The following is a 10,942-nucleotide window of genomic DNA, read 5'->3' on the forward strand; positions in this document are numbered from 1 at the left end:
GGATGACGACGATGATGATGATGATGATGATGATGATGATGATGTTGGTGGTGGTGGTGGTGGTGGTGGTGATGATGATGGCTATGATGATAACTGTGACAGTGATTATGGAAGTGTTTGTAGTGATTGACAATGATGGTATTAGCAGTGGGTCAGTGGTAGCAGCGGAAGTGGGTGATGGCAATGATAATGGTGATGATGAGGACAATGGTGGTGCTAATGATAAATAAATAACTTATTTAAAGAGGGTAACAAGTGACGGTGGAACTGATAAACTATTGTCTAATGATGGTAATGATGGTTGTGTATTGGTGCTGAGTGATGACAAAGATAATAATGACCATGATGCCGATGATGATGATGATATTTAAAGACGGTATCACGTAATAGTGGAACTGATGAACTAATGATGGTGATGATGGTTGTGTGGTGGTGCCAGGTGATGACAAAGATGATAATGATGATGATTATGATGGTGAGGATGATGATGATAAAGAAAAACACAGGTTTAAGAGCAAATCCCCTTAATGGTTTTCAGTTAAGATTTGCAGGTCAGAAAACAATGAGACAGTAAAGAGGCCACAATCTCACTGTGTCAATGGGTTCTTGAGATAAGTGAGTCTAGATACTACCTCATCCCGAGTTGTCTGCTATAATTTGCGGGCACAGTTGAGAGTTGTATGAGGGAGACTACCACAGTATTCACATTCCTCTCAAGCTTTTCTTATTAATTTTCTAAACAAAGGCAAGTAATAGATAACCAGGGCTGTCAACCCCTTAAGTCGTCAAATATTAAGAATTGATAGGGAAGGAATGTTAGATGACGTCATATCGCATGATAAATGACGTCACTTGTGCCAAAAATGCTCGTTGATTTCGATCGAGGTATATAGCACATCAACAGTTCATATTTAGCCACATTATTGCTTAAACTACAGTGGCAAACCAAAATCTATGAGGAAACGTTTCATGTCAACAGTAGCTCAAACAACGCAATATATTTGAAATTTTATGGTCGGAAAGTTGAGTCTACAAGAAATAGCAACTTTGGCAATTATCCAGGAGATATTAGACTCTAATATGGAGACCGGGAGATATGGTCCAAAATCTGGAGTCTCCCGGATTATCCGGGAGAGTTGACAGCACTGGATAACAGGGAATGGGTCACCCCCAAATAATTTTCAGTCAGGGGAAGCACTTTCTCTCACAATCTCTCCCCTACGAGTATTTATTTTGTTAGAATTAGGCCATGATCTATAAGAGCACAAGCCTTGTTCAAATGATCACGATCAACTGACGATCTGTTGCCAGCAACATATAAGCTTACACTGATCGAATTCACGAAGATATTACGAGGAGACAACATCGATACTCATCTAAAATATTTAAACGACATTGATTATAATTTCTATTTCATCATTTTACGCCAGGACTTTACCCACTCACGTTACTGCCTGCAGTCGATCATCGAGATGAGGAGAGGAAAGATTATTCACATAAACTTCATCAGTGTCCGGCTCCTGAATTGAAAAAAATGCTTTGTTAAATATCAAATCTAAATTAAAATCTATGACCCTGACAATCCTCTGGTCAACTTACCGTAAACACCGGCATTTTCATGATGAAACGAATAAATATTTTTCAACTTTTGAAAACACGTTCGTGGAAAGTGACCAGTTGAAAATACTGCAGGCTCATGAGAATGGCAAGAATAGTGGTTATGTAACTCTGCATCAAAATCGGGGTAGTTGGGCTCGTCGGAAAATTTAAACGCTTAAAACAGTCTGGGCTTTTCTCCGGTATATTTTGTGATTTATGTGGTTAATAAGGCATATCAAAAAAAAAATAATTTGGTCCCTAGAAGAGGCCTAAAACAGGCAACTAATTACCGAATTAACAACATCAATTATGTTAAACCACAGTCAGCCCAAGCTCGAAATGGGCCAAAAAAAACAAGGGCAACCAACGAGGATATAGTTCAAAACCACTTAACATAGCATTGTTGAACGTATTTTAGTATTCAAACGGTAAATATAGGCATATTTTTATCCCCTAAAAACTTTTCATCTGTTCGGATTTCCTAGCTGAACTCTAGTGATCCGAAAATTATGGGGATAAAAACTTACCTTCTCGTAAATTTCAGCCAGAAAAAAGGCTCCCGAAAATTCTAGGTGGCCTTTTCCAGGGTAAAAATCCGTTAACAATGGGTAATTATACCATTTTGTCGATGTTCGAAAATCCTAGGAGAGGCAGGCAAGCAAGAAATTTTACAACAAATGCTCCGAAAACTCTAGATCTCAAATCGTCTTCCGAACAGATATTTTCCCGAAAATTGCCGTTGGGTGCCCCTGAAAAAAACCGCGATCCTTTCTGTAACCTACGAATTTCAAAGGATTTCATAAAAAAAAGGTTTACCTTACTTAAAACGTGTGTTCTGTCTTTCCTGTGTGGTCTGCTAGTCGATTTAATCCCCTTTTATAGGTTTTTGTTGGTAAGCTGATTTTTATTGCCATCCCTTCCGAGAGCTTCCGAGATTACAGAAACGACAGGTTTTTTAAATTTGTTTCAGTTGTTGTTCTAGAATTCCGGCTACCCTACGAGTAGTGGTTTCTCCAGGCCGGACGCTACGCTACGAAGGACGTAGCATCTCGCCTGGAGAAACCACTGCTCACAGGAAAAATTCACCTGGTAGGTAATCAGGAATCGCGCCGAGATTTATTATCATTATCGCCTTGTGTGTTAAAGTTCTTGTTAACAGAAGCCCAATCCGGCGGTTTTCGCGTCGCTCGGCGAAAGAGCTTAATCCGGTATACTGTGAACATAGTGTTTTCATGCAAACTTGCACAAAAATGTCTTTTTGCTCGAGCACGTTTGTTTACTGGATTCAGGGGCACCCAACGATAATATAGTTCAAAACCACTTAAACATAGCATTGTTAAACGTATTTTAGTATTTAAACAGTAGATATAGGCATATTTTCATCCCCTAAAAATTTTTCATCTGTTCGGATTTCCTAGCTGAAAGTCTAGTGATCCGAAAATTATAGGGATCAAAACTTACCTTTTCGAAAATTTCAGCCCGAAAAAAGGCTCCTGAAAATTCTAGGTGACCTTTTTAGGGTAAAAATCCGTTAGAAATGGGCAATTGTACCATTTTTTAGATGTTCGAAAATCCTAGGAGAGGCAGGCAAGCAAGAAATTTTACAACAAATGTTTCGAAAATTCTAGATCTCAAATCGTCTTCCGAACACTGAGATATTCTTCCGAAAATTGTCGTTGGGTGCCCCTGTGGATTTGGTACCGTTTGCTTATAAAAATTAAGCGATTTTATACTGTAGCTATGGACAAGCATTCCAAAATAAGTGATGAATTAATAGGTTGATATATTTTACTGAAAAAGAAAATACCGCGATACTGTTATCCCAAACTTTCCATGCAAGAATTAAGTCGAGTTTGCTGTGTTGAAATATCAGATGTTCTTGTTTGACCATTTCCCAGCGGCTTTTGTTGTCAGTTTAAGGATTTTTCGCAAGAGACGTATACATTTTCTTACTGGATTTCCTGCTCAACTGAATAGCACTTTTTATCGTTTTATTTTGTCTTTTCTCGTTTACTGTACACAATAATTAGCACTACCTCGACCTTTTTTGTGTAATCAAAACCATTTCAACTATATCGCCAAACCATGTCACGAAAGGCGATACAAGTGAGAGATCAAACTGGAAACTATATTTTTTCTATTTTTGGAATCGAGAAAGTTATACTTATCGCTCCAAATTCAGTAATAAGGTTTGGTTTTTCATGGTAAGTAGTGTTTATATCGAATAAAAAGACCTTGAAAACTGAGAAAGCATGTTTTCCCATAAAATCAGGTTACGCTTTTATTGAGTTCTTCAGTCACTCCCAGATTGAATTGATGATGAGTCTCTGGTCGAAACCCTATGGTGCCTTGACCCGGGCCTTGACCATTCAAATGAAACCTCTTTTGCAGTACTTTCAGAATTAAGAATGTTTATTTTTCAGCATTTTACAAATGAAATTTGAATTTTTTTTATACGTTTTACTTTGGCCATTTTTGGCCGTGAACGGGTTAAAAAAAAAAAAACTTTTAGATGACCGTATCCGGCCTTGCCGGGTGGGACACGGAAACACAGAAAATCGAGAGGGTGAATAATCAGTAAAACAAAATATTAATATTGATGAGGTCTTCCTCGTCGCTAATGATATCTTTTCAAAAGAAGTTAACAATCAAGACTTTCCAGTAACAGAAGTTAAAATGTCTTCATTCATTTGTGGCGTGGTCCATGTCTCAGTCAGTATTCAGTTGAATACACTTCTTTACATGTTTAAAACAGATCGCGGTGCTACTTTTCTTCGAGGGAGAAAAAGAAACCTGATTTCAAACCTTGAATAAACAAAATCATATCCTCGGATTTTCCGGGTGATTTATTGAAATTCGTGAACAAATCTGAGGCCAAACAAAAAAGTTCGAGAAGACAGGTGAAGTCTTGCCTTCGTCGCAGACGCTCTAAGCCTTCTCTATAGAGCACAGACTATAAAAATGGTTTAGGCGAGTGCGTAGGCCGGCTGCAACGAAGGCTAGTGAAGTCTCGCCTTTTCATTGGAACAGCAAATTAGTTTCTTCCTCATTTTCTCTTGTTTTCAATGATGGTGAAAAAGGAACTTACGAAAACAAAGTTAATAATTGTTCCACCACAAAAAAGTTATTTTAGCGGGGCATCTGCGAAGTTAAGTCTAGTTCACAGGACACTCTTGAGGTTGAAGAATTTTAAATATACTCATTTGTTACAAAGATAGACCAAGCAGAATAAGACAACATTTTGTAGAGTTAACAGCTCCATACCAAACAGAAGCGGAGAAGATGAACTCAAGTCACAACCAGCCGCAAAACGAGTTTCCTTGGAACTGCGTTGCCGACATAGCTCTTGGTAAACCTGTTGATTTTTCCAATCTTGCCCATGGTATTCTTATTGCCCTCATCGTAATTCATGCCCTCACCTGCCCTATGACCATTTTGTTGAATCTGTTGGTGATGATCGCAGTGAAGACTAAAGTCCGTCTCCAGAGCATGTCTAACATTGCATTAGCCTGCCTAGCCTCGACGGACTTGATGGTCGGATTAGTGGGCCAGCCTCTCCTTATTGCTGTGACGATCAAACTCTTAAAGACCACAGCCGAAGCATGCTCTCTACAGACTGCCGTCAAATTTTTCGCTCACTTTTTCATGTTGGCTTCCTTTATTCATCTGTTCCTGATAACTATGGATCGGTGTATTGCTATCACGCGTCCCTATGTCTACATTCAAGCCGTTACCAAGGCCCGTGTACTGATTGGCACGGCTCTTGCATGGACACTGACTGTAATCATTCACATCGTGTTCTTCATCGACCATGGATTGTTTGAAGTTATTAACAGTGTGCTTGTATCTGCATTTATTGCGATCATCCTTCTTTGTAATGCGATAGTCTATCGTGAGGCTCGCCGACATGAAAAACAAATAGCCTCCCAGCAAGTCGATGCTGCGACAAGAGAAAACTTTTTATTTCAAAAGCGAGCCTTTAAATTAACACTGACGATCATTGCATTTGTAATTATCAGTTTCTTGCCTATGGTTATTTTTAGGATTAGTATAGAGTGCCTGAAAGACATCGTAACCTTAGGAACGTTATGGGCCATACGTGCGGCTGCAAGTAGCTTAGCGGTGTTGAACTCTTTTGTTAATCCTTTGATTTATTATTTAAGGTTAAGACAGTTTCGAGTCGCGTTGATCGAATTACTGATGAGGAAAAATCGCAATGAAGCTGAAGAATTTGAAAGGAAGATATTTGGATCAAACGTTGTGGCCCATCGTGAATTAATTCAGAGGAGAGAGGGAGGGGAGCCGTAGGAGGCATTCCTGGGGGGAGGGGGGGAGAAGGAAACAAGTCAATGGTATGATTTACAATGAAACATGCCAGGTAGGGGAGAGAGAGAAGATCAATTTACGTTTCTGGGAAATTGCCCACCTACCCCTCCCCTAAGCCAACATTTTGCCCTAAGTGAGAAATAAGTGTTAATGTTAGCTTAGGGGAGGGGTAGGTGGGAAGTTTCCCAGAAACCTAAATTTAGAGAGTGTTGATTGGTTGTTATCAATAACAAAAAAATGTAGAAAACACTGGTGTGAAAAGAATGTTAAAGAGGCGGTGAGCATAGCAAAGGCAGCGGAATCTTTATTGTACATATATGTACATTTAAAGAGTATAATTACTACATGTTGTATCGTATATTATAGAATGTTAACTCAGATTTCGTTGTATTGATCTCAAAGTTGTATGTATGCATTTGTACCAAGCAACTCTAGAAGGTCATGAATCTAGGGTAGAGGCACAGTGGGCCCGAGTTCCCACCTTATGTTTAGGCCAAAACGGCGGCCCCAGAGCCAAGAAAAATCATCCCTCCCTCTTATCCTCCTGCCATCTACTTACTTTTATGCTGAGTTCTTTTATCCCCTACATTACCTTTTGTAAGAATGATATTCTCTACATTTTCTGTCACTTAGGGACAGGGACCTTGCTTGGCTATTAGAAATGCAAGCCGTGGGCCCCAAAAATATCATTTGATCATCCTTGTCACTTCAAATCCAGAGTACTCCCCCTGGACTCAATTTACACGTGAGCAAAAGTAACGAAACACTACTGAATGGTAACACTGTTAATGATTATTCCATCTGCATTTGCACTCACCAATTAAAAACTTAGTACATTGTACAATTTCAAGCAATGATAATGTATATGCTCTGGTAAAAAAATCAAGGACTTTCAATGAACAAAAACAATATTTCAAGCACTTTCAAGACCTCAAAATAAGAGTCCTGAAGTTCAAGGGTTTTCAAGATGTGTACAAACCCTGTCTGAAAAAAAAAGACACTTACAGCCATACTGACAGGGCTACATGCCCTGATAAATCTTAGAATTTTTAAAATTACTACATCTGGGGCTTTATTTTAACCTAAAAGCACTACTCTGCATTGTCAAAGGCAAAAGACGAAATAACCTGGAGTGAGAGCTATGTCAAGCTAACATATCCCATTCATTCAAACAAAAGCTTCTAAAGTTTTAGTTTGCACTGAAGTTAACTTTTAACTCTTCACGTTCATTCACAGATGTTGAAATTTGATGTCAGAATTCTCTATCTTACACTGAGCTGATTTTTCCTTGGCTTGTCATGTGAGACATGTAAAATCAAACTTTTGCTCACTTCCAGAACAAAATATAATAATTAAACTTCATCTTCATTCAACAGCATGTTGGGAATTCCATTCTTGATTGGAAATTTTCTTCCGGACTCAGGGCAGACCAGTGACCCTTCATCAACTTCAACCTGTAAAAATGTTTTAACCCTTCAATTTAGCCCCAAACAAATTCTCCAGAATCATCCCGATGCCCCATACATTTCCTTAAACAATTAGCGACTACTGGTTGTGTTGTATATAACGTATCTCCAATATGGCCTGCAAGCAAGCTCTCAGGGGTGGTCTGGCAGAGGGGTGGGAAAAAGCCTCTAGTACTGTGATGCTAATTTGCTGAGAAAAACAAAATGGCTACCAAAAAAAAAAACAAGGTACAAATTGAGGTCCAGTACACACTAATCTAGATAAATTTGAAAAAAAAACTGGACAAAATGTTTTCCATCCACTTCAATCCAACCTCTAAACTACACACCTACATGCACACTGTACATATAGCTATTGTTCTGAAATTTTCATAACCAGTTGGGATCAACCAATAACCAATGTTCCACACATTTGGAAAAATGTTTTTGAAAACTTCCAGATTAAAATGGGTGCAGGTAGGCCAGACTAGCAGAAAGAAAGCTGCTCTTTCTTTATTATCAGCATACATGTGGATGGTTGGTTAATTTGGAAAACATGCCAAAAAAAACATGCCAAAAATAAGGAGAGGTGGCTTAAATGAAAGTTTTAATAATTTCTTGACAACTAACCTCAAGTAAAACATGGTGGACCTTCTTTAAGAACTCTTCATCCTTTTCATAGTCTGGGATAACTTCACTGGGCAGTCCTTCAGACCTTCCTACCTGATCATAAGGAAAATAATGAAGTTGACAGTGTTGCAGTCTCAAACTCTTGTCACCCTAAGAGTGATCAGCATCAAATTTTTCCTTGTAATATCAATGCTTTGTAAAATAGAGTGGTCATGAGAATTATGGACATGATCTCACAAGATGAATTTGCTTGATATTTTATCAACTTCTTCCCACTAATTCTGTAGGAAATGAATAGCGGCGACAAATGAGAATTCTAATTTTGATCTTAGGGTTTAAATGGTTAAGCAAACACAGATTGCAAAAAGAGTCATAAGCAGAGTAGGAAGAAAATGGAAATGATGTAATTCTTGAGCTTTTTGTTATTCCTTACATCTTAGATTTGTATTTTCACTTCATCATAAGCACTCTTACGATTGCAATAACATAATGACTCAGACTGTAATAAAAACCAGCCTTAATATCAGCAGGCATTTTCTCCAGATTGTTCTCTAAATACTTCTATGAAACTGACAAGGAGAATTTGGTGAACAACCCAAATCTTTTTACTTGGTGATCACAGTTTTTCTTTACTCTCAAGAGCTTGATGTTGATTAGCAATGTTACTTACAAAAAAATCAGATGCTGGCCACTCTAAGAACATACAGGGATTGAATCTTCCTCTCACCTGCTCAGCTGCTTTCAGAAGAGCACTCCATTCTACTTTAGCAATCATACGGGAAATAAACTCTGGGTTGAAGTCTACTTCATTTACAACAACATTAACAACCTAATAAAAAATAAATTTAATATCAAACTAGAGGTTACAAATTGTAAGTATGAGCTGCGAGCAGATGCTGCGCAGTCAACCATTATCTCAGAAACCATCAACTGGCATACACGTTTTATTATTATTGAGTCAATTAATAGTTGTGGGATAAAGTACTACAAGAAAGTATCACAATTCCAAGTTCATTGTGATTTGGAGTCTTTACTTGCCAGTTTTTACAATACCACTGCTGTCTCTCCCGGATAATCCTGGAGACTCTAGATTTTGTATCAAATCTCACGGTGTGCAGATTAGAGTATGAAATCTCATAGATTGTGGCACAAGAATTTACCAACTACTTTTGTTCGATAGCTGATCAAATTGGTGGGACTGACGTAGGGACTCTAACAGAGGCTCTATGTTATCAACATCATAGTGTCGCGAGCATAAATGCCAGACACGATCCAAATACATTCAGTTGGTAGAGTTGATATATTATGAAATTGTATATATAGTTTTTTCTAATTTATTACATAGGTGTATTTTCGAAGCATATTGAATATCGTGTATCTTTTAAGTAGTTTTTAGAATAGTTAAATCTTATTGGCTTATAGTATTATGTATATATATTTCTTATTAATAAGTTATTTAAGTAGTGTCCCCGATTAGTAGGCCTGACGGCAAGCTAGAAGACTAGACACTTAAATAAAGTTGTTGATTGATTGATTGATTGATAATCGCAGAAGTTTGCCATTTCTTCAAAAGACTCAACTTTCCAGCGATAAAATTTCAACTATTTTAGGTTGTTTCCACATAAACGCAAGTATGCCATTGTAAAAATGGCAAACAAATTTGAAACTGTTTTCAAGCGCCACGATGGGCAAAACTTTATAGTGCAATTAGAATAACGCAGTAGGTGTATTACGATTTGAAATTAAGTCACAATGACACCGCTGGACATACTCGCTAAACATCATCCTGACAAACATTAATCCAGGATATCCAAAGATTAGTTTGTTGCTTGCTGGGGGCATACCCCAATACCCCAAAAAATAATGCAAAAAGCATAGTGGATGACTTTACCTAATAATATTCAGATTATTTATCTTATTAAGTGCTGTATATGCTGTATTAGAAAATGCAGTATATTGGTATTTGGTAATTTTTCACTGCGATATAAGTTGTTCAATACCCCATTGTCCCCCCACAATATAATTATACAATAACTTTAAAGAGGGACATGGGGAGGAAGTGAGAAAATTTTTAGCATCAGAAGATCACAAAGATGAAACTCTCTAGACCACGTGAAAATCGAACCTGATCGAAGACCATGACTTTTTGTTATTACCCAGTTTTCAAAAGAACCATGTGAAGAAAATACATAAAGGTGTTACCTCTATACCCAAAGGATAGCCATTCCTCACACCCTTGACGTGCGATGTTAACATATTATGCGTCAAAAGCCGCATTTTTTATGAAAACTGACCAAAAGTTTAAAATACTCTATTTCGAATTCTCCAATTCCACTCGGTTTTTGTTTTCCAATTAATCCGCTGGCTAATGAATGCAGGCTCATTAAGGGAAAAATTTCGAAGCGAGGCTGAGGCTCTAATAGAAGACACATTTTGATTGGCTTATTGTTAAAAAACGCGGGAAGTCGCGGGAAACAGCTTTTTGTCACGTGTGTGATGCGTTCAGAGTTCCCACGTTTTGCTACAATCTTTCGCTGAATGTCAACACGGAGGAAAATCACGGAAAACTTTAAGGTTTGGTGTAATCATTTGTCTCTTTAGCAATCTTTTTACCATTCTAATGGATGCAGAAAAGAATTCAGTAGAGTAGAAAATCGGGTGCGTCATTGCAAAAGCTGATTGTTGATGATATGGCCGTTTTGACGTTTGAAGAAATTAAGGTGCGAAAATCCGAAATTCACTACCTTTTCTGATCCTTTTTCTTTCACGTTTCGGTTTTTTTTAACAGTTCTTTCATTTTTCGGGAGTTGGAAAAGAGTCTACTTATTTGAAAAGGAATTATAACGAGCATTCCATGCTAAAAATACTGTAAAGCCCACTTGGATAAAATAGTCTCTTCACTTCGTGCGAGTTCAAAGGATTATTTTTAACTGTTTCCAAAG

At 37.8% G+C, this 10,942-nt stretch overlaps 3 protein-coding genes and 1 pseudogene across 3 annotated transcripts in view; 2 read left to right on the forward strand and 2 right to left on the reverse strand.

Moving 5' to 3' along the window:
* Positions 1–1,677, reverse strand: part of LOC140924821 (armadillo repeat-containing protein 8-like) — a 28,926-nt gene extending 27,249 nt beyond the window's left edge. Inside the window, exons 1-2 of the mRNA XM_073374824.1 lie at positions 1,600–1,677; positions 1,447–1,520 (exon numbers count right to left, since the gene is read on the reverse strand). Coding sequence (XP_073230925.1) covers positions 1,447–1,520; positions 1,600–1,620 — 95 coding nt within the window. The 5' untranslated portion in view covers positions 1,621–1,677. The remainder of the gene's footprint in view (positions 1–1,446; positions 1,521–1,599) is intronic.
* LOC140924802 (uncharacterized) overlaps positions 1–10,942 on the forward strand; it is a 451,675-nt pseudogene that overhangs the window by 365,221 nt on the left and 75,512 nt on the right.
* Positions 4,984–5,907, forward strand: LOC140924963 (uncharacterized). The gene has a single exon (XM_073374932.1). The coding sequence runs from the start codon at positions 5,026–5,028 to the stop codon at positions 5,905–5,907; it is 882 nt and encodes a 293-aa protein (XP_073231033.1). The 5' UTR covers positions 4,984–5,025.
* Positions 6,220–10,332, reverse strand: LOC140924856 (uncharacterized). The gene is made up of 4 exons (XM_073374859.1): positions 10,203–10,332; positions 8,728–8,829; positions 8,001–8,093; positions 6,220–7,379 (listed from the first exon to the last, which is right to left on the reverse strand). The coding sequence occupies exons 1-4, from the start codon at positions 10,275–10,277 to the stop codon at positions 7,278–7,280; spliced, it is 372 nt and encodes a 123-aa protein (XP_073230960.1). The 5' UTR covers positions 10,278–10,332; the 3' UTR covers positions 6,220–7,277.

The sequence above is a fragment of the Porites lutea genome, chromosome 14 (assembly GCF_958299795.1).
Source record: "Porites lutea chromosome 14, jaPorLute2.1, whole genome shotgun sequence".
In the NCBI taxonomy this organism is placed as follows: domain Eukaryota; kingdom Metazoa; phylum Cnidaria; class Anthozoa; order Scleractinia; family Poritidae; genus Porites; species Porites lutea.

Coding starts and splice junctions, on each gene's coding strand:
- LOC140924963 (XM_073374932.1), top strand. CDS start 5,026: ATGACCATTTTGTTGAATCTGTTGGTGATGATCGCAGTGAAGACTAAA.
- LOC140924856 (XM_073374859.1), bottom strand. CDS start 10,277: ATGCGGCTTTTGACGCATAATATGTTAACATCGCACGTCAAGGGTGTG. Junction 8,094..8,727: donor TTCTGAAAGCAGCTGAGCAG/GTGAGAGGAAGA, acceptor CCTTATGATCAG/GTAGGAAGGTCTGAAGGACT. Junction 7,380..8,000: donor TCCACCATGTTTTACTTGAG/GTTAGTTGTCAA, acceptor ACATTTTTACAG/GTTGAAGTTGATGAAGGGTC.